This window comes from Eumetopias jubatus, unplaced genomic scaffold (genome assembly GCF_037043125.1).
Source record: "Eumetopias jubatus isolate StellerSeaLion01/CBP00866 unplaced genomic scaffold, mEumJub1_p1.0 scaffold_15, whole genome shotgun sequence".
NCBI classification, from domain to species: domain Eukaryota; kingdom Metazoa; phylum Chordata; class Mammalia; order Carnivora; family Otariidae; genus Eumetopias; species Eumetopias jubatus.
The window spans coordinates 82,669,193-82,692,256 of NW_028274821.1; the positions used below are offsets into that span (position 1 = coordinate 82,669,193).

The 23,064-nt window shown below is 53.0% G+C and overlaps 1 protein-coding gene across 1 annotated transcript; it reads left to right on the top strand.

Moving 5' to 3' along the window:
* Window positions 1-427: 427 nt before the first annotated feature.
* PTGS1 (prostaglandin-endoperoxide synthase 1) lies at window positions 428-20,556 on the top strand. Its single transcript, XM_028107633.2, has 11 exons — window positions 428-527; window positions 621-713; window positions 7,141-7,257; window positions 7,615-7,755; window positions 7,959-8,102; window positions 10,633-10,814; window positions 10,926-11,009; window positions 12,621-12,867; window positions 14,806-15,092; window positions 17,987-18,134; window positions 19,430-20,556. The coding sequence occupies exons 1-11, from the start codon at window positions 521-523 to the stop codon at window positions 19,783-19,785; spliced, it is 1,806 nt and encodes a 601-aa protein (XP_027963434.1). The 5' UTR covers window positions 428-520; the 3' UTR covers window positions 19,786-20,556.
* Window positions 20,557-23,064: the final 2,508 nt, after the last annotated feature.

The following is a 23,064-nucleotide window of genomic DNA, read 5'->3' on the forward strand; positions in this document are numbered from 1 at the left end:
CTGGCAGCAGAGGTTTAGGCAGACATGTGGCCTCAGAGGGCGGAGCCCCTAGATCTGTCCGAGTGTAGTGGGTTTCCCGTCCAAAAACAGTGCGCAGGCCAGCCTGGACTGCTCCTGGTCGAGCCTCCTTTCCTCTCTGGGAGCCGAGGTGTGTGGTTCAGGCTAGCGCTTCAAGCCAGAGATACTCTCGGTTCTGCCTTGGAGCCTTGGGTGGTGACCTCGGCGTTGCACATCATCTCTGGGCCTCAGTTTCCTATCTACCAAAATGGACACACAAGTGCCTCAAGGATCTCGGGTGAAAAACCGCTTTCGCTGCAATCAGAATAATTAATAAAATGTTTTGGCTAGGGCGGGAGCGGAGGAAGTGGGCGGCGGCGCTGCCGAGGTGACAGCGGGCTGGAGAGGTGGAGCCAGGGAATGGGGCGGGGTGGGGGGGCGGTAAACGGGCCGGAGCTCCCCGGCAGAGACGCACCCCAGGAGCCGGCCGCCTGCATCCCATACGCACCAGCCTCCTCGAACTATGAGCCGTGAGTCCGACCCTGATGCCCCCGGGGAAACCCCTTTGCCGCCCAGTGGAGCCTCGACGGCCAGGCTCCGTGCTAATCTCTCTCACTCGGCAGGGAGGAGTCGCTCGCTCCGGTTCCCGCTGCTCCTGCTGCTGCTGCTGCCGCTGCCCCAGGTCCTGCCCGCGGATCCCCCGACGCCCGCGCCGGGTAGGCTGCCCCCTCCTTGCCCCGGGCAGCCCCCAGCCCTGCGCCCTCGCCCGGCCCCTCCCCCTGCTCTGCTCCGGGGCCGGCCCAGCTTCCCCTTTCTGCTCTTCGTGCCCGGGCTGGGGGAGGGCGCTGAGGCTGCTGGTGGGAGAGGGGCTCTTTGAAGACCCCCCCCCGGGTGGGTGTGGTCTTGGCTAGGGCGCTAGAGGGTGTTTTTTGGGGGAAAGGGCAGACTGGGCTCTTGTGAGAAGGGACAGGCCCTCTCCAGCTCCCTCACCTGTTCTGGGCCCCAAGCTGTCCAAGCCGCCTCCTCCCCCAGCCCCGACCCAACAACCCGGCTGTTTTCTGCGGGGGGAGGGGGCGGGGGGGGCGCTCTTTCCCAGGAAGCTGCAGGCACCAGGGGGAAAACCCTCTGGCAAGTTCTCTCTCCAGCCTCTAACTTTCTGGGGCCCCATGGGGATTCTCAGCCCCAGGTGAGGGTCCTGGGGACACCAGCCATTCTGGCAAAGAATCAAGGTGGAAATATATTTACAGAGCTGGGTTGCTTCCCCTGAGGTTTAAATCCTCAGCTCTGAGGTCCCCCCAAGGCAGGTTATTTAGGCTCAGGTAGGTGCCATAATTCTCTCTAGCTCACACAGCACATGGTGGGCTAAGGGTGTGAACTTGATCTGTCTTACTCTAGGCACTTTGCAAGGTCTTTCCATAGAGAGCACCCCCCACCCCGTGCCACTCCCCTCCGTGGACCCTGGTTTCATCCCCCAGAAGATGATGGGGAAAGTCAGATCCTGCAAAATTCCACCACTCCTGCCCCCCACCATGCATGTATCAGGTTCCAGTGAAGGAATTCAGCTCCACCCTCTCAGCCAGCCTCCCTCCCCCAGCTTACTGCTGGCATGTGTATATATGTGTGTGTGCACGTGTGCAGGTGTGTGAGGCTTGGACAGAGCTTCCTCCACCACCTGGCTGTATGATCCAGCCCTCTCTGGGTCTCCACTTCCTATTTGTAAAATGGGGGCAAGAGAGGACTGGGCTGGGGTGGGGAGAGGGGTCTGAGCTTTCTGTTGTGATGCGGTAAGGATTTGGTGCTCAGAGGAGAGAAGAAAGATGTGAATCAGAACAGGTTTCCTAGAGGAAAGGGTTTGAGTGGGTGACATTGGGTGAAGCCAGGAAGAAGGTGGAAGGTGCTCCAGAGTTTGGGTAGGAGGAAAGGACCAGTGGATAGGAAGAAGAGAAAGAGGGCTCGTATGGCCAGCACTTTACAGTTTACAAAGCCCTGCTATGGGCCTCCACTTCTTGGTGCTCATAGCAGCCCTGCCAGGGAGATGCGTCACCCCCATTCTAGAGAAGGGAGAGCTGAGACCCAGAGGGGAGGGCCCATGTATCTGAGACCCCAGCAGCAGAGCGGGGGCTGATCAGGTTGCCCCAGTGACTGGACTTGTCAGCCCCTGGATCAGCACAGCACTTCCTCTGGGGCCCCATCCACGACCCCCTTCCCCCACGGTCCGGAAGGGCTGGCCCGCCTGTCTTCCTGTGTGTTCATGAACCCCCAGCGAGCCCTGGTCTGTGCTCTTTTGTTTTTGTCTTTTGGACTTATCTTTATTTCATAAGTGTTTAAGTGGAATTATTCTTTTCACTCCACAAACATTCCCAAGGGCTTGATTTAAGTTTTTGGCTGGACCTGGAGGCACGGAGCTGGGAGGGGCCCACCATCTCTCAGGGAGTCAGAAATGCTAAGAGACTGTCCTCTGAGGGGGTCAGGGCCATGACTGAGGGACACATGGGGTTATGTGAGGCCCAGGGGAGGGAGCAGGTCCCTCTCCAGCGTGAGGAACCCAGGGGGGCTTCCTGGATGTGCTGATGTTTGCTTGGACCCAGAAGGAGGTGGTGAGTGGCGGGAAGTGAGGCTTTAGTATGAGACTCTGTAAGGGCTTTCTGATGGAAGCAATGGCAGAGCTGAAGCCTAAGGCTCTGGACCTCAGGAGGCAGAAAGGAGCATGGGGAGCAGTGAGGCAGGTGCTGGCTGGCAAGGGCCTCGGAATGTGGGGGAGGAGCCAGGACTCAGTGGGTCGGACCGGTGACTTGGGGCTGAGACTGAAGGCCAGGGAGCCTTTAAGGAGGCCTGCTGCAAGGTCAAAGGGAAGAGCAATGACAAACTGGGTGTAGGGCCTGTACTTTGTCCTTCAAGTCTGTGAGGGAACTGAGGTCCACAATGCCTGGGCATCTGCCCCAGGAGGCCAGAGCCTGTTCGTGCCCTCAGAGGTACAGCAGAGGCCGGCCCCCAGGGGGATGAGGGCTGCAGACTCCTCTGGGGGCAGGTGGCTTCTCATGTGGGGAAGGAGATTGAGTCTGGCTTGGAGGGCAAGGCCATGCCAGGGGAGTCTTAATGCTCAAGTTCATCCAGCCCCTGGACTTGGCTTAGTGTTCTCTCCTGGGCTAGGGATACGGCATGACCTGGCAATCAGAGCTCTGTGCCAGGAAGAGGGTCCTGAGGCAGTTAGCCCTGGCACATGGCGGGGGACCCCAAGCTGTTCCAGGCCTCCCCGCTGCCTGCTGCCTGCCACCTCGTATCTGCAGCACCAGCTGGGTCTGTGGGCCAGGAGGGGGCTTCCTCTCCAGCCACCTCTTCCAGCTGTGGGCCCAGCTGTTGGGCCCTGGGGTGGTGGCGGCCGGTCTCTGGCTGCTGACTCGGCTGGGTGTAGGGGCTGGGGCCCAGGTCTGGCTAGTCAGCCCCCCCCCCTTTTTCCTCTTTGGCTGCCAAGGCCCTGCAGCTTTTCTAAATATTATTCTTAGGAAATTTCAGCTCAACCTCTTGCTACCTGGTGTCTCTGCATCCTGAAGGACATCGTGTTCCCCTACTATGCCCAGAGCCCTAACTCCTGGGCTGGGGAACATTTCCTTGCCTGAATCCTCAGAAAGTTCTGGAACCAGGCAGTACTGGACAGCCCTCATCTTGTGGGAAGGTGTGCAGGATGAGTGGGCTGATCAGCTAACTCCACCTCTGGGGTGCCTTGAGGATTCAGTGAGAGCAAGTTGCAAGGTTCTCTGCTGATGGGGTGGGGGGTTCATAGTGATGCAAATAATGGACATATTTGGAGATCCAATATGCTTGACCCAGAATAGAGAAGAAGGGGAGGCAGAAAAGGAGGCATCTTAGAGCCCGCCTGCTCTATCCCCTTTCTGGGAAACATAAGAAAAACGGGGCCCAGAGGGTGGAAGGGACTTTGCCCAGAGACATACACCCAGTAAAGGGCAGCCACTCTCTCCATACATTTCCCCCGCACCTACTTAGCACCTGGCCCCGTGCTGGGAACTCGGTTGATCCGGAGCCTGCATCTCCCCAGTTTTCCTTCTGGATGGTTTATTATACAGGGTGTCCTCCACTGAGCCCAGCAATGAGCTGTCATGAAAGCATGCCAGATTTAAGTTAGACTGAAGGAAGGCCTTTCTTTGTGAGTAGTTCCAGAGCTCTAGTTGCGGCAGGGGATGGTGAACCCTCTGAGGTCACTCCCAGTTCGTGGATCCAACCCCATGCTCTTCCCAGATCCAGGCCTGAGAACCTCCAGGGGGAAGAAGGGGGGAAAGAGAAAGGAGTCCAAGTCTTGGCTCTGCAACTTCACAGCTGTGGGGCTTGGGACCAGTCTCCTGTGAGTGAGCCTCACATCCCTCCTTTGTGCCACAGGGAGTCCCATCCACCCTCCCGGGGAGTGCTGGGCAGATAAAGAGTGTGGGGGGTGCAAAGCTGTGGGGTAGTTGCTAGAGCCCCGGATTTCCTGGCAGCCGTGATGGTCCAGTGTGGTCAGGCTCATGCCGGGGAAGAGGCACTCAGGCTCCTCTCTGCCCACTCGGACACCCTGGGGCCCCAGTGGAAGCCGTTATCCTCACTGGGGAGAGTTTTTCCTGCCCAGGGCAGCTGGTGTTTATAGAAAGATCATGGAGGAGGAGGGAGGGAAAGTTGGACCGCAGGTCTGGGAGGGAGGAGCCTCTGCTGGACACAGCCTCTCTTGGCAGGAGAGCGATGTGGGGAGAAGCCCGGGCAGAACTCTAGGGCAGGAAGTGGGAAGCTTCCAGGCTAGTCCTTGGAGCCAGCTTCCAGGGCTGGGAAGGTAAGAGGTGTCTTTGGCCAAGCGTGGGTCACCATTCTCTTGGCTTCATTTTATTGACTCCACAAACATGTGTCGGGCTGTGGCCAGCACATCTGCATCGCCTGGGCAGCTGGGTCTCTCCAGGACTTGGGTTGAGCCCCAGTGTATGCGTGGCCTGTATTAGGGAGGAGAAACTGGGGGAGGCATGGCCCCCTCTCCTGGGAGCTCATGGTGGAGAAGAGCAGGTTGAGTGGGAACATGGAATGGGGTGATGGACAATCAGGGTGGGAACATGGAGCAGGGCAAAGGACATTCAGGGGAGGTTTTCTGGAGGAGGCAAGGCGTGAGCAAGGCGTGAGCCCCCTGGGAGGGTCAGGTGGTCCTGGAGGGGTTTGTTAAGGAAGAGCAGCAGTCTGCGCAAAGGAAGAAGAGTTTTTGGTTTTGGGGCTAAGGATTGGGGCTGCCACACCTCTTGAGGTCCTTTGAAGAGCCCTGCTATGGTAGGGATGGGAAAACAGCCCAGAGAAGGGCTGGGCTTTTAGCCTTGTGGCTGGTTAGTGGTAGGACAGATCCATCTGTGATAGAGGGCCTTGTGTGCCAGGGTTGGGAGCCAGGCAGCGGGGGGCTCCAGGGGTTCCTGGGCAGGTGAGGTAGGCAGATGGGCAGCGTGTCCTGAGCAGGAGGAATCAATGAGGAGAGTTCCAGAGCCCTGAGCCAGTTGGGGGTGATTATCCACTCACCTTCCTTGGCATTTCTGGACCTGTGGCTGTGGGAGGGGAGGCTGAGTCCTGTCTGCTGGGTCTGCCTGTGTCAGCTTGATAAGACCATTTTGTCCAGGCCTCTTCCTGTCGGCCCTTCCCTCCTGCATCCCTACAGGGTTCCACAGGGATGCCATTGTGAGGCCGTGGGGAGTTGCCAGGGCTTAAGCAAAACTATTTGCATGATTTCTGTGATTCTCTTCTTGCTTGCTGGCATGCCTCTGTGTGTGTGTGTGTGTGTGTGTGTGTGTGTGTGTGTGTGTTGGGCATGGAGTGCTGCTGTCAGTCCTTGCCCGGGGTCATGCCCTCTGGTCACAACACCCTTCTGTTTTCTGTTATTACCCTCTTGGCCCCCAGTAATCAGATGTACAAAGAATAGGAGTTCCCTGTAATATTGGCTCCAAGCTTAGATGAGGAAATGTGTTTGCTCAAGGGAGTCTGGTGTTTTCTGTGTGAGGCCAGGGAAGCAGTCCCTGCCAGGATCCAGGAGACCTGGGTCTGCCGGAGGCCCAGCTCTGTTCTCTGTCCTTGGCCAAGACTCCACCTCTCCCCGAGCCTCGGTTTCCCTCGCTGAGCTGTAATGAACACCAAATGAGCTCTGAGAAGTCTCTAACTCTGCTGTTGAAGAATCACTAAAGCAGTGCGGATTTGAGCAAAGGGGCTGTGGTCAGCAAGACCTGGGGTAGACACCAGGAGGGACTTTACTGGTGGGATTTCTCCAGGAGGCAGGAGAGCGGACGCCAGAGCTCCACACACCTCCTCAGGAGATTTTTCCAGCCCTAGCTCCCCTGTTTCCTTGGTCCCTGACCTTCCTCAAGATCCTAGAGCCCAGAATCCACCCTGACATGGGCCCGGGCTGGGCCTATCAGAAACAGGGGCTGAGGCAGCTGGGACCCCCTCAAACCCACCATTTGTCTGCAGGGATCTGGGAAACTTCTTTCCTTGGGCTTGACTGTCGAGTCTGGGGGCCAGGGTGGAAGTGAAGGGCAGTTGGTCTGGTGTGACTTGCTGGGTGACCTGTGTGGGGTTCTCCTTGTCTGGCCTCAGTTTCCCCATCTGCAAGCGGGCCTTATGATTCCCACTGTACCCCACTTCTGCAAAAATAGAGGGAAGGTGGGCGATCCTGTCTTCCTAGTGTCCAGGTACCTGGAGCTTAGGGGCTGGTTTGAGAGAACCCCGCCTTCCTTATCCCTTTTCTGAACTCCACAAACCCTGCCCTTGGTGCTGGGCTCTGACAGGAAGAGAGCGCTCTAGAAGCCCGTGGCTGCAGCATCTTATCGGCTCTTTCCTAACCTTTGGTGTCCCAGTTGGCGTCTGGACTCTTCCCCTGCCCGACTCGGATGGCAGCAGGGAGGAGAGGGGGATGGGCTGGAGACCAGAGCAGTGCCTGCACAGGGCAGGGCCGGGGGCTTCTGTGCATAACTGGGGGAACAGAGAGGACCCTAGGGTGAACACTGAAGTCCAGAGAGAGGGCCCCTGAGTGAGTTAGGACAAAGCTGTGACTTGTGGCCCCACACTTCCCTGTCAGGGGCAGGTCGGGGCTTGGGGGTGGCTCTAGAGTGGTCTCTGATCTCTGCTTCTCCCCTGCAGTGAACCCCTGTTGTTACTACCCATGCCAGCACCAGGGGATCTGTGTCCGCTTCGGCCTTGACCGCTACCAGTGTGACTGCACCCGCACGGGCTATTCTGGCCCCAACTGCACCATCCGTGAGCCGGGCCTCCTGCCCCCACTCCTGTCTTGGTCCCCTTGCTCCCCTGGGCTTGTCCCGAGACCCCCCCCCAACTTCCTGCCCTCGCCCCTGGCCATTGCTCGGTCCTCCTTCCTCGCCTGGCTTTGACCTCTGACCCTCTCCCTCCCGGCCCACCTCATGCCGTGGCCCTGTGCCCTGCCCTCACCTCTGCTTCTGGCTCTGTCATATGTCATCTCCCCCGAGCTTCCATCTTTACCCTGCCCTCTGTTCCACCTGGTTCCATCTTGGCCTTGTCTCCAGTCCCCATCTTCCACTCCAGCTACTCTGGTCCTGCCAGGAGGCCCTGACTGACTGGCTCCCACTGCCCCCACAGCGGAGCTGTGGACCTGGCTCCGGAATTCGCTGCGACCCAGCCCCTCTTTCCTCCACTTCCTGCTGACGCATGGGCGCTGGTTCTGGGAGTTCATCAATGCCACCTTCATCCGTGACATGCTCATGCGCATGGTACTCACAGGTGGGTGGAGGGCAGGCTCCCCCCCCAATCTGGGGAGCAAGACATCCTGCCAGCTCTTGGAATTCTTGGCATCTGATAAGGACAGTGGGTGGGGAGACTGTGATGCCAGATTCAACAAGCCCAACCCAAGAGGAGGCCGGGAAGGGGGTGGGACCAGGGATGGGAGCCCCCTTGTCACCACTGTTTTCGCCCCTTCCCTGCAGTGCGTTCCAACCTTATCCCCAGCCCCCCCACCTACAACATAGCACATGACTACATCAGCTGGGAGTCCTTCTCCAATGTGAGCTATTACACTCGTGTTCTGCCCTCTGTGCCCCAAGACTGCCCCACACCCATGGGCACCAAAGGTAATGGAGATGGGGTTAGAGGGCTGGGCCTGGGGGTCACGGGAGATGCTCGGTTCTCTTTGGGAAAAAAGCAGGTGGAAGAGCAATTACTGACCCATTTCCCAGACGGGTGGGCCAAGGCAAGACATATGACTTATCCAGAACCACAGACAAGGACAGGGCTGGGGAAGGAGGACAGGAAAGGGTGGTAGAGACTCTTGCAGACATCACCTAGAAAGCCAGAGCAGAGTCAGACTAGTGCTTCTGTATTTCCAGGGTGCCTCTTTGCTTGAACCTTGTCTCCTGAACTGGTGGGATCCTGCCGGAATGGGGGTGACCTCAAAGTTGAAATGTAGGAAAGAAGGAGTAGTGTGCTATTTGTTGGGTGCTAACTCCGTGTTTGGTTCTTTACTCGTGTGAATAGTTTACCCTGCTTCATCAGTGTAGCTTACACATAAAGTCAGAGTTTTTTTCTTTAGTTGCCTAAGACCCCACTTGGTCTCATTGGCAGGAATCTTTCCTCCCTAGTCCCTCTTCCCGCTTCACCCTCGATTGCCCCTAAACCCAGGGGTTTACTCAGTTCAGAGCCACGAAATCCGCTTCAAGCAGAGGGGACAAGAGAGGCATTGGTCCACCACTGCCATCACTTCTGTTCCTGCCAGGTGGTGTCACTGTTGAACACCTGTCTGGTGCAGCCTGTGGTTGTTGAGTTTTTGCCCGCTCAGAACCTTGCATTTGTATTGACGTCCTTCCTTGGGTCTCAAAGGCACTAACTACTCTGATGGTTTGCACTCACATGTTTAGAGACTGTACCTAAAGCATGACTGTTCTACCAGATAGCTGGGTCTTGCAGAGTTTCTGGACTCTGCCAGCACTTCGCAGGAACCAGTCCTTGCTCAATGTCAATCTGAGTGATGATTCCAAGTTATAGGGTGCAGACCACTCCCTCCAACTTCCCTTTTGGTGAGTTTCCTTTGGAGTGCTTGATCTCCTCGCCTGCCAGAGGAAACCAGTTGGCCATCTCAATCCAGAGAGGTTCTGTTGATCTTGAACCTTCAACACTGGGCCTCACTTGAGGTATTATGAAAGGATGTCTTTACCAAAACACAAAAATTCAGTTATTCCTTTCTGTGTGAGCACTGGGTACGGACTCATCTGACATTAACATAATTAAGGAAGGCTCTTTTTTTTTTAAGATTTTATTTACTTATTTGAGAGAGACAGAGTGTGTGAGTGAGACTGAGCACAAGTGGTGGGGGAGGGGCAGAAGGAGAGGGAAACGCAGGCTCCCCGCTGAGCAGGAAGCCCAACATGGGGGCTCGATCCCAGGACCTCATGATCATGACCTGAGCCAAAGGCAGACGCTAAACTGACCTGAGCCACCCAGGCGCCCCAGGGAAGTCTCTTAATGCTTATTCTTATGATGACAGACACCTGCTTCAAGGTGACCTATTGTCTTTACCCCAGACAGAAAGACAGGCATCATTCAAAATAGGTTGACAAACTCCAGCCCGCAGCCCAAATCCAGTCCACTCCCTGTTTTGTGAATAAAGTTTTATTAGAACTTAATCACACTCATTTGTTTAGGTCTCATCTATGACTCTTTTCCCGTTAGAACAGCAAAGCAGAGTAGACGGTGACAGAGCTCGTATGTTGGCAAAGCCTAAAATATTGACAATCTGGCTTCTTGGAGAAAAAGTTTGAAGTTCGCTGATCTTTGATTTACCAGTTCTCAGTCATGCTCACATTATCTCATGCACTCCTCAAAATGCTGCATCAAATAGGTATCATTTGCCCATTTTACAGATGAAGACACTGAAGCTCAAGAGAGATGAAACAAATTCTCTATGTTCACACAGTCAGCAGGGGGCGACAGCCAGTTTCAAACACAGGCTACCTTGCTCCAGGACCAGGGAGTCCAAGTTCTTTCTTTCGTTTTTTTCTCTCTTCCTGGTTTATTTACTTTTCTTTCTTCTTTCCTTTTGGTTAACTTTTTCAAAGTTGCAAACACACACAGAAGTTGAGATGTATCCATCTCTTCAACACGTACCCATAATTTGCCAATCTTATTTCATCTATCCCTCTTATTTTTTATGGAGTATTTTATTTATTTATTTATTTATTTTTAAAAAGATCTTATTTATTTATTTGACAGAGAGACAGTGAGAGAGAGAGAGAGAACACAAGCAGGGAGAGCGGCAGGCAGAGGGAGAGGGAGAAGCAGGCTCCCCGCTGAGCAAGGAGCCCGATGTGGGGCTCGATCCCAGGACCCTGGGATCATGACCTGAGCTGAAGGCAGACGCTTAATGACTGAGCCACCCAGGCGCCCCTTTATGGAGTATTTTAAAGCAAATTCCAAATATCATGCCATTTCACCTGTAAATAGTTCTAGAGTCTTTTGGTAGAGAAGGTGCAAGGCGCCATCCTGTAGGAGGGAAGGCTGTTCTGGGCTTCCTGTGTGGACCGGTTTAGTCCGGTGAGCCCAGAAGGCCCTGGGGCAGGGAGACTGAGGCAGGAGGCAGCTACTGCCCCTTCCCACCTCCCCAACCAGGGAAGAAGCAGTTGCCAGATGCCCAGCTCCTGGGCCGTCGCTTCCTGCTCAGGAGGAAGTTCATACCTGACCCCCAAGGCAGCAACCTCATGTTCGCCTTCTTTGCACAACACTTCACCCATCAGTTCTTCAAAACTTCTGGCAAGATGGGTCCTGGCTTCACCAAGGCCTTGGGCCATGGGGTGAGTACCTAGGTGGGGCTCAGGACTTCTCTGGACTTAACTTAGCACGTGTAGGTCATCGCCGCTGAGGCAGCACCCGGTGATCTGAGTGGACCCTCTTTCTGTCCCCAGGTAGATCTCGGTCACATTTATGGGGACAACCTGGAACGTCAGTATCAGCTGCGGCTCTTTAAGGATGGGAAACTCAAGTACCAGGTAGTGCTGGGCTTGCGGATGGGGCAGTGGGAGAGGCCTCCTGTGGTCTTCCCTGGCAGAGGAGGAGAGACAATGAACCCTGGGAGAAGGTGCCAGGCCAGGAGCAGACATGGCCTCTCATGTTCTCCTGGGGAGGTGGATTTTGGGGCTTGACAGGAGATGGACAGTTCCAGTCTGCATATATACACTGAATTTTCCCTCCATATCATTTGGACACTATGATGTGCCTGGTGGAGGTGACTGAGCAGTTGACCATGATAGTTAATGGGCCCTGACCTCACAGGAACTCACAGCCCATCAGGGGCCACACCCAAACACTAGGGTGCCAGTTTCTGTCTGCACTAGCACCAGAAATATAATGTGAACCACATATGTCATTAACATTTCTCTGGTGGCCACATTAAAAAAGGTAAAAAGAAACAGGTGAAATTATTTTAATAATTTATTTTATTTAACCCCATGTTTAGCCAGATTATCATTTCAACGTGGAATCAATACAGAAATTATTAATAAAATATCTCACATTCTTTTTTTTCATGCTAGATCTTTGAAATCTGATCTATATTTTATACTCACAGCACATTTCACTTTGGATGCCAACTTTTCACTGGGGATATCCGATCTGTATTCACGTTTCATAAAGTTACAGCTGAAAAGTAGACTCACATGCCCAGGTTGTTCTGAGCACACTTAAAGATTTTCCAATTGTTGAAGGATCGGTTTTCAAATTGAAATCTACAGTAAATAAAGTTACAGATTCAGTTCTTTATTCACACCAACCACGTTTCTAGTGCTCAGCAGCTATAGGTGACTAGCGGCTACCATATTGGACCACACAAATCTAAACAAACCAAAACCCAAGCAAAACGCGCTCTGCTGAATCTTTTAGGCGAAGAACAGTACTTGGCATGTAGTAGTATATTGACTGACTGAATGAAAAAGCTGCCATATTTGGAGACTTCTCACCCACTAGGGAGAAGCCTTGGGACTGCTCTGAGGATGGGGCAGGCTTCCCTAGGAAGGTCAGATAAAGTAAGAGCAGCAGGGAGGATGAGGCCGAGTTCAGGAGGCTCAGAGCGGGGAATGGGCTTCGCAGGCAAGCAGTGCCTGGACTTAGAGAGGAGAAGGCTCAGAGGGAGTGAGGGAATTCAGGGAGCATGGCTGGCTGGCCCCTAGATGACTGCCGGCGAGGCTGGAGAACACCTCTGGGGCGTGTTTAGGATTTCCAATTTCTGCCAAGAGCCGAGAGAGAACTTGGAAGGGTTTGAAGCCAGGGCACGATACTAAATTTGAGTTTTTTAAAGGGTTACTCTGGCTGCGCGGTGCTGAGAATGGACCGTCTGGGGGCACGGGTCGACATAGGGAGCCACTGACGAGAGGGGTCAGCATGGCAGATGAGCGTGGGTGAGAAGCAGGCAGTGGCAGTGGGGATCGAGACAAAGGGACCCGTTCTAAGAAAGACTTAGATCAGTTAGACTCAGCAGGCCTCGGTTAGGGAGGATGGGCAGTTGCTCTGGGGGGATATGGCAGCTGTAAGTAGGGAGGGTGTCAGCTGTGGCAGGTGCAGGCACCCACCCCGTCCCCAGGTTGCCAGGCGGTCCCATCTCACAGGTGCTGGACGGAGAGATGTACCCCCCTTCGGTGGAGGAGGCGCCTGTGTTGATGCACTACCCGCGGGGCGTTCTGCCCCAGAGCCAGATGGCCGTGGGCCAGGAGGTGTTTGGGCTGCTTCCCGGGCTCATGCTCTATGCCACGCTCTGGCTGCGCGAGCACAACCGAGTGTGTGACCTGCTGAAGGCTGAGCACCCCACCTGGGGTGATGAGCAACTCTTCCAGACGGCCCGCCTCATCCTCATCGGTGAGGACTCCAGACCAGCCCTGTCCTGGAAGGTCATGTTCTCTGTCCCGAAAAGCAGGTGTTGGGGGGCTGGGGGAGAAAGAGCTGGGATTAGGACCCTAGCTCCTCTGCTTACTAGATAAGACCTTGAGCGGGTCCCTTCCACTATGTGAGCCTCAGTTTCCAAATCTGGATATTGGGGATAATGATGGTTGTAAGGATTTGCTGAGATGATGAGAAGCACTTAGCACATAGCAGGCCTTCGGAAAATGGATGGCTGTGATGGTCGATCATTAGCTGGGTAACTTGCAGCAGATTTGATTAGCCACCCCAATCTATTTCCCCAGTAGATGGGGAAACACAGTGACACCCCCAGCTTGTAGTGGTCAGACTCCAGCCTGTTCAGCCTTCCGGAATCCTCATGTTTCTGCCCTGCGTGTATCTGCCTTCCTGGGGTTTGGTAGCTTCTGTGTGACTCAGGGACAGGGTATTTTTGTGTCCCCTAAGGGGGCGAGTCTGCAGCCTAAAATGTCAGACGGTTTCCTGCCTGGGAGCTTGGTTTCTGACACCGCTGTCCAGACCGTGTTCACTCTGAGTCCCCTGCCTCTGGGCATCACTGGGTATGACTGGTCCCAATTATATTGCCTGATTCACTAGAGCCTGGGAGAGCCAGGCACCAAGGATAGGAACAGCCTAAAGAAGGAGAGGGGGCTGGTTCTGAAGTCCCACCATTTTGGAGACTTTGACAAAAGAGGGCAAGGCTGTGGCTGGAGGCTGCCCAGCATACTGCCTGGTATCGAAGCTGTGACCAAAGGTGATGAAGCTATGATCAAAGGTGATGAAGCTGTGACCAAAGGTGATGAAGCTATAATCCTCCCCAACAACTTTACTAACCAGATATGATTGCCCTTGTTGTATAAATTAAGATTCAGAAGGGTTAAGTGAAATCTCCAAGGCCTCTCAGCAGAGGGAGATTTGAGCCGGGCCCGGCTGCCACGGGAGCTCCTGCCTCTTGTACCACGTTCCAAGGGGATCTCCTTCCTGAGTGTGGGGGGGGGGGGGCGTTCCCTGCACGCCTACACTTAGCACTCCTCCTTCCTGCTTGCATGTGGTCATACTCCCAATTGTGCCGGGCCCTGGGCCACACAGCTGCTGTCCACTTCCCAACGGCCCCATCCGAAGCATCGTCACGCACATTTTACAGAGCAGGAAGGTGAGGTTCAGAGAGCTTAAGTGACACAGCCCAAGCTCTGGGGTGACTAGAAATGGTGATGCCAGGCTCTGAAGCTTGCTGATGGCAAGTCTCACGGCTCCAGATCAATTGCTAGAAGCCAGTTTGTCTCGGGGCTAATTAGCCAAAATCATTAGTTTCTTTTCCTATCTAGATAACCAGTTTTGATTCTGTTACGGAACGTTCAGTGTGCTTCCTCCCTGGCTCTTTGCTCTGGTTACCGAGAGGGCAGAGAAAAGGTATTTAGGAGAATTCTGATATGTAAGAACATACGAGAACTGCACGTGGGACTAGAGTCGTCTTACATCCTCAGCCTCCCTCTTTTGCTGCTGTGGCAGCTCTGAGAGCTCTCCCTGAAGCCCCCCCTCCCCCCGAGGGTGTCAGCAGGCTGAGGGCCCCCGCGAAGCCAATCTCCACTTTCCCACTTTTGGGCTCTTCTTTTCCACGTCCTGCTTAGCTGGGGGCCGACAGCCTCCCTGTGGAACGTGGGAGTAGCCGGTGCTCTTGTCTTGGGACACCGGTCCAGCCTGAGGCAGAAGGCTCCATTTTCACAGCCCCCCTACAAAAAGACAAAGTGAAGGCGCCCCCCCCCCCACCAAATTCAACAGCAACAGTAACACCAAAGAAGCCAAGAGCAAGCAAACACTTTCCACAAACCAGCCTGCTTCCCGAGCCCGGTGGCCAGGTCCCTGTGTCTCCCTGACACTTGTCCCCATCCTCCCCCCCAGGGGAGACCATCAAGATTGTGATTGAGGAGTATGTGCAGCAGTTGAGCGGCTACTTCTTGCGGCTGAAGTTTGACCCGGAACTGCTGTTCAGCGCCCAGTTCCAGTACCGCAACCGCATTGCCATGGAGTTCAACCAGCTCTACCACTGGCACCCGCTCATGCCCGACTCCTTCAACGTGGGCTCCCAGGAGTACAGCTACGAGCAGTTCCTGTTCAACACCTCCATGCTCGTGGACTATGGGGTCGAGGTCCTGGTGGATGCCTTCTCTCGCCAGAGCGCTGGCCGGGTAAGCCTCTGTGGAGAGCACAGGGAGGGCAGGTGGGCTCTGGGAGGTGACAGACCTGGACCCAAATCCCAGTGTTGTTTTCTGTTCCATGGGGCTAGTGTCCCTCTGACATTCCTTCCACCATTCCTTCATTCCTTCTTTTGTTCATTCCATAGCGCCAGGTGCTGGGGATAGAGTGGCGAGCAAGATCAGATGTGGTTCTTGGGTCCTTACCCCTTGGCACTGATACCCTGGTGAGGAACCGTTGTCATATAACAGCTAACATCATGTGAGCGCCTGCTTTGTGTCAGGCCCTGGGCCAGGTGCTTTCTGATGTTAGCAGAATTATAAGGGCATGTTAAGAGCCACAATCTAGAGAGACCTTGGTGCTCTGGGCACTTGGAGGGGGGCTTGGGACCCAGAGTTGAGAGCTGTAGATAAGGAGATGTTGTCTGAGCAGAGATTCAGAGGGTGGACAGAGCTCTCCCAGGGAAAGAGGTAGTGGTAATGGCAGGGGATGATCGTGCTCTGGGGGAGGAAACAGCAAGGCAAGGGCCTGGAGGTCAGAGGGCATGGCAATTTGAGGACCATTAGGACATTCAGGGTATGGTAATATATGTGAGAGTGTCTTCACATAGTAGGTCTTTATTGAATTACAGGCCTCCGTGATGGGCTGAATTGTCCCCACCCCCACTCATATGTTGAAATCCTAACAAGCGGTGCGTCAGAATGTGACTGTGTTTGGAAACAGGGCCTTTACAGAGGTAATTAAGGTTACATGAGGTCCCAGGGTGGGCCCCTACTGTGACTGGTGTCCTTATGAGAAGAAGAGATTAGGATGCAGACGTGCAGAGTGGGAAGACTTAGGGAGAAGATGAGCCAAGGATAGAGACCTCAGAATGAAACCCACCTTGCTGACATCTTGATCTTGGACTTCTGGCCTCCAGACTGTGATGAAATAAATTTCCGTTGTTTAAGCTACCCAGGCTGTGATACTTTGTTATGGCCGCCCTGGCAAACTAATAGGGCCCTTTCCCTGGAATTAACCAGCTCCCTCCTAAATCTCCCCTCCCCCTATGCTTGGAAGCCCCTGTCTCCTCTGTCTCAGCTCCCCCTCACCCCTGCTTCTCTCTGATCCTTGTTCCCATATCGTGACATCGTGGCGCCATGTGGATTTAGGTTAACCACTGGTAATTTGACTGGAATTAGCATGTGCTGCCCCCAGGGGGCAGCTGCTGGCTGGTTTATGGCCTCTGTTCTCTGTGGGGACACAAACATGAACAGAGACAGTAGATTTATGTTGGGCTATATGGACTGCAAAGCATTTTCAAGGAACGGCCATGACTCTTTGTGAAAAGCCCTGCTGTTGTACTAGGCCCAAGGCAGAAGGGTGACAGAAGTGTGTCGGCTCTCAGGATATTCAAGAGAGCATGAGTAGTAGTAAAACAGGGCTCTCCTGATCATCGCCATACATGGCTGCCATCTTGGGGGTTACCATGGGACCAACGCTGTGGTAACTGCTTTGCATACTTTATTTTGCTCATTCCCCACAACCATGTCAGATGGGTGCTCTTACCTTCCCCATTTTTGCATATGATGAAACTGAAATAAGTAATTTGCCCAAGGTCCCTGCCTGAGTTTCCCAGGGCTGGCTGCCATAACAAAGGACCACACACTGAGTTTATTTTATTATTTCACATTCCTGGAGGTTAGAAGGTGTGGGCAGGGCCGTGCTCTCTCTGAAGGCTCCCGGCAAGAATCTGTTCCATGCCATTGTCTTAGCTCCTGCTGGCTACTGGCAATCCTCTTAGACACCTCACTCCAACATGGAGTCTCCCTGAGTCTCTGTTTTCTCTATTAGGACACCAGTCATTGGATCAGGATCCCCGTAATGGACTATGACCTCCTCTTCACTTGATGACATCTATTTCCAAATAAGGTCACATTCACAGGTGCTGGGAGTTAAGACTTCACCATATCTCTTTGGGGGACACAAATCAACCCACAATGGTCCCACGGCTTGTAACTGGCAGAGCTGTTTATTTAAGCTTTCTGTGTATACACTGTAGTTTTCATGGCAAGATTTTAGCTCCCTCCCTGCTAGCTTATGACCAGTCCCCGCCCTGGAGACTTGGCAGAAGGAAGGAGAACCAACAGACATAGTCACCTATGTTCCCGTGAGTGGCTTTATCTGGAATGAATGGAGTGACATGATACTGTGTGATCCTACCATCTGGCTCTGAGTTTCTCTTTCCTAATGGTGGTTGGTTAATAGTGGTTCACTTTTTAATTATTAAATTTTTCTTGACTCTCAATGCTATGACACAGGGAATGAAAACCAATAGAAAAACACTCCTTAGCAGGACCCCCTTGAAAGATGAAGTGTTCTTTGATAAGAATGGATTTGAAGAATGCCATAAAAGTTTCAGCCCCCAAAACTACTATCCATCCATCCCTTTGTTTCTGTTTCTCATTTGCTATCTCAGAAACCCCTCTGCCCCTCCAAATTTCATTTCCAGAGCCAGAATGCCCTTCCCCTCTGCTTGAGCTCCTGGCTGGTGCCATACTGGCCATCTCTTTTATGGAATCCTAGTTGCTAAAACTAATAGTTGCAGAACCTTCTGTAATGGAATGTTGGGATCTCACCTAGATGCAAAGGGTTGGGGAATGGTGTGGCTGGTGAGCCACTGGAGAGGTCCTCTTGGCCCACTGCCACTTTAACGATGAGGAAGCGAAGACTCAAGTGTATCTCCGAGAGAGCATGACAGCAGCAGAGTGGGGCCAGGTCCCCAGCATGGTGGCTGCTGGGTGCAGCCGTGCTCTGCCCGTGCTTGGGAAGAGCTCCTGACCTGAACCCCTCCTCCAGGACAGCGTGGCCTGGCTTTCAGACTGCAGCTATGTTTATGTCTTGGCAGATTGGTGGGGGTAGAAACATAGACCACCATGTCCTGTACGTGGCTGTGGAGGCCATCAAGGAATCCCGAGAGCTGCGGCTGCAGCCCTTCAATGAGTACCGCAAGAGGTTTGGCATGAGGCCCTATACGTCCTTCCAGGAGCTCACAGGTGAGCGGCTATTTCCTGGACCCGGGCCCTGCCCTCAGAGATTTTCAGTAAAGTGAGGAGGACATTGTGGAAACAGAATGGGGTGTTAGCCCCCAGCACCATGACTACTGGGGTCATGAGAGGTGTGTGAGCACGGTGCTGGGGCGGGGGGTGAAGGGAGTGAAGGGAAAGAAAGTGGCTTCTCAGCTGGGTTTGAAGGAGATAAATAGGGATTTTCTGGATGCAGAATGGGGGGAAAAGCATTCTACGTGGAAGAACAGAAAGTACAAAGGCAAAAAGGCCATAAAGAATGAGCCTGTCGGAGGGGACGGTGGGGGCTGCGCCGGGAGCAAGGTGCTTATGTGTGTGTGTGGGGGGGCAGGGGTTAGGGATGGGAGCTTGGGGCCAAATTGTGTGGATTCTGTGTGAAAGAATTTGGGTTTTACTCTACCTAGTGGTTCCTAAATACATACTTGTGGACCAGCTGCCTAAGAATCACTTAGAAAACTGATTAAAAATACCAAATCCCAGATATCTCTCCCTGAGATTGATTCAGTAGGCCTGCATGGAGCGCAAGAGTCTGTCTGTGTGTGTGTATAATATATATACTTTCTTCTTCTTCTTTTTTTAACATTCCAGCTGTTGGGCAGCCAAGAGTTTGGGAACTCTTGTCATAAACAGTGGGAGCGTTTGACCAGGGTGTGACATGACCCTTGACTGGGTCCTAGTGCCTTATAGAGGGTGGGTTTCAGGAAATGGCTAGGGAAGCTCTGTGTCTGTCCCTTTTGGTCACTATCTATGAATGTGTGGGCCTCACTGACTGGGGATTGAGTTCCCCATAATTCTGTCACTCTTTAATCTCCTGTGACAGTCCAGAGGGGGAAAAGAACACTATAACTAAATCTCTCTGTGAGCTGGGACAGGTTATATTACATCTCTGAGCTCCAGCAGAATGAAGAGACTTGAACCAGCATACGTTCTTGAAATGAGCCAATGAAGCAAGATGGATGGAATTTCCCTGTTGTCACCGTCAGGCAGTTAGGGCACCGAGAAGAGAGATGAGTTGCTCAAGGCCACATGCTGTCTGGTGGCCAATCCAGGCCTTAGATTCCTTCTTCAGCAGCAAGTTTCTTCCCTAGATGCAGCCCTGGAGAAGGGCTGGTCAGCCAGGCCAGATGTTAGGGCATGTGCTCAATTGTTCAGTTGCTCTTCTGAAGTCCCACATTCTCCCCAGAAAAAGTAGGCTTAGAAGCTTCCCTCCCCACATTGACCTTAATGGCACCACGTCTCTGACTCTAGCTTCCCCCCCCTTTCAGGGGAGAAGGAGATCGCAGCCGAGTTGGAGGAGCTGTATGGAGACATCGATGCCTTGGAGTTCTACCCGGGGCTGCTTCTGGAGAAGTGCCATCCAAACTCCATCTTTGGGGAGAGTATGATAGAAATTGGGGCTCCCTTTTCCCTCAAGGGCCTCCTAGGGAATCCCATCTGCTCTCCAGAGTACTGGAAGCCGAGCACATTCGGTGGTGAGATGGGCTTCAGTATGGTCAAGACAGCCACGCTGAAGAAGCTGGTCTGCCTCAACACCAAGACTTGTCCATACGTCTCCTTCCACGTGCCCAACCCTCACCAGGATGGCGGGCGTGCTGTGGAGCGGCCGTCCACAGAGCTCTGAGCGGGTGGAGCAGCAGCTGGAGGGTGGGTTTTGTGTTTGTCATCCCAGAAAGCTGAGTCCGGGGTTGATAGTCTGAATGTTGGGTCTTGGGTTTGGCATCGAGAGCATCAGGGTCGACATTTAGAACTTTGTGTCTCTCACCCATTACCTGGAATATCGTGGTCTTGTTTGTTATTCTAGAATGCTGAATTCCTGGCTGACCATCTAGAATGTTGGGAGGGATTCTTCTTTGGCATGCCAGAACACTGGGTTCCTGGCTGACAACCTAGAATATCAGATTTCTGGTTGACTTGGAACATAGGCATTCTAAAATGTGGAGCTCCTGATGAAACCATCTAGAAAGGTAGGGGATTCTTATTTTGCATTCTGGAATTCTGGGCGGCTCTCCAGAATGTTGATTTTCTGATTGGCAGCTCAGAATGTTGTACTCCTGGTTCCTGATCCAGGACGGTGTCTGGTATGTCAGCTCAGTCTTGATCTGAATGCCTAAAATGGTAATTTGATTCATTTTCCTGTTCAGTGAGATATCCACAAAGCAGGAGAACTTATGGTCTAACAAGAATGCATTGCCCACCTCTGTGCCTGCACCAAGGGGGCAAGATGCCGGGTGTTCTTCTTGGGACCCTGACTTAGACCCTGGTCCAAGGAGGTAGAAAGAACAGGTGGGCTTTTTCCAGGGCATTGGTTGGAAGCCACCAGAGCTGCGTCACCATCTTTGTCTTGACTCATGGCAGCTGTTTCACATGAAACCAATAAAATTCTTTTTCCAAATTGCCTGCTATGTATTGCTTTTCATTCCATTCCAGAAGCAGAGGCAACACTGGAGTGGCCTCTCTCCTAGCTGCAAGCTCGATGTGCTAGAGGTAGCAGCATGAGAACTTCCACTGCCCCTGGAGCCTGTCATTGCCTAGCTCTTCTACCAATGATGCTCCATTTCCGGCTGTGGGTCAGGCATTGCCCTTCACAGGCTGCTCTCCTAAAATATATAACTGCCCAGCCCCAGGGGACAGAGTGCTCAGTTCCCACCATCTGGTTAAAGCAATTTCTTCCCTTACAAAGCATACGTGGGCAGAGATGAAGGGTATCTGGGAAGGAGGGCACTTACTGTGTGCCAATTTTCCACATTTAATTCTCATTTATTCTTACCCAAGAGCATGAAGTATGTAGTATAATCCTTGTTTCAAAAACAAGGGAACTGAGACCCAGGATGGTCCAGTGCCAGGCCCCACAAGGTGCCAAAGCCAGTCCAGGACCTGGGTCTGGCTGCATCTGGGGCTCTGCTCTTCCCCGCTCCAGCTTCCTCTTGCTTCCTGATTTGACTCAGTTCCAGGCCTAATCTTGCCTCTCTGGCTCAGGGTCAGAGGCAGAAGATGGGGTGTAGCTCTTACATGCTATTCTTTCGGTCACAAATATTTATTTTGCTAAGTGCTTACTATACACCAGTCACTGTTACAGGCTTGGGGCTATAGCAGTGAGTGATCAAGACGGACGAGGCTTTTTTTTTTTTTTGTCTGTCCGGAGCTCACGTTCCAGTGTGGGTAGAGCAGATGAGAAACAAGACAACAGTGGAATAAGACAAAGGCAGGGTGAGTGTGCTTTCCCTTCTAACCCATACTACTCTGCCCTCCTCCTGCTTGGCTCCTGAGACCTGAGACCCTAGCCCAGCCACCTAGGCCACCCCCAGCCCATCCCCGCCCCCCATAGCCAGCCAAGGGAACACAGGTCAGAGGGAAAGGTAAGAGGCTGGGAAAGTTCCTTCATGCTCCCTACTGGGGGCTTAGATTTCCTTAGGAAGAATAATGGCCCAGAAACAACGAGGGAAAATGGGGTCCAAGCTGAGGGTCCCTGGGGCTGGGGTTCCTGTCTTACAGTCCAGAAAGCCCTTGTTTCTCCTTAGTTAGCTGGGGACTGCTTCTGCCATTCCTTCCTGGTCCTGTTGAATGCAGAGAATGCAATCTTTCTCAGCTCCCCAGTTGCTCTGCTGGTCAGGGATCCTTCGGCTGCTGAGAGTGGGCACGGAGCACCCGTCTTGTCCTTGCTTACCTGGTATCGATTTCCCCTCTTTGCTAATACCCTGACTTGGCCTGAGACTCCTCCCCTTCTCATTAATTCCATTCTTGGTGGTTCCATCAGGGGCCCTATTGTGGCCAAGGGGTGGGTCTGTGAATCAATCCTGGCCAATCAGACACCCTCTCCTTCTAAACTGGCCGATGAGTGGAGTTGCATGGAGATTGAAATGACCGACTGATTCATCCCCACAGCTGGGCTCTGAAAAGATTGTCCTTTAGTTGCTGCTTCTACGGTCACTGGGGAAGCCTGGGTTCCTGCCCTTCTCAAGACCTCAGCTTTTCCTTCCTTCCTGGGGGTTGCTCCATGAATTCCTCTTTCACTTAAGTTGGTCAGAATTGGTGCCTTAATGGCTGTTGGCCTGAGATGACAGAGAACTATGATGATCTGGAAGGAATTTTAATCAAGGGGAGGCACAATTAGGCTAGTGTTTAAGAAAGAGCACTGGCCGGGGGGCGGGTGGACAACAGGGTAGAGCAGGAAGGACTGAAGGTTGGCAGAATGGTGAGGAGGCTGTGGCCATGGTCCAGCTGAGAGGCGACGGCAACTGGAGCCAGGTGGAGGGCTGTGGGGGTGGGATGATGGGACGGATTCCAAGGATCGTCTTCTCTTGAATGCAGGTGCCTAGCTGAGGTGGATTTTGTTTTGTATGGACAACCGTATATGAAATTTTTTTTCACATAGAAACTTATGCCCAGTGCACCAAGAAGGCTTCTTCAGAGTGAAGGCTCTGACTGCTCATAAAATGATTGCTCATTCCTGGAATCTTGATCTGACAGGTATGATGGTTAGTTTTATGTGTCACCTTGGCTGGGCTACAGTACTTGGTAATTTAATCAAACACGAATCTAGGTATGGCTCTGAAGATATTTGGCAGACATGGTGAACATCTATAATCTGTTGACTTTAAGCAAAGATTACCCTGATAATATGGCTGGGCCTCATCTAATTAGTGGAGAGGATTTAAGAGTACAAACTGAGATTCTCCAAGAGAAGAGGAAATTCTGCCTCGAGACTATAGCCTCAACTCCTGCTTGAGTTTCCAGCCTGCCATATGGATTTTAGATTTGTCAACCCTGATGAAGTATGAGCCAGTTCCTAAAAATGGAGCTGTTTATCTATCATCTATCTATATCTATCTATCGATCTATCATCTATCTATCATCGAGCATCTATCATCTATCTATCAATCTATCATCTATCATCTATCTA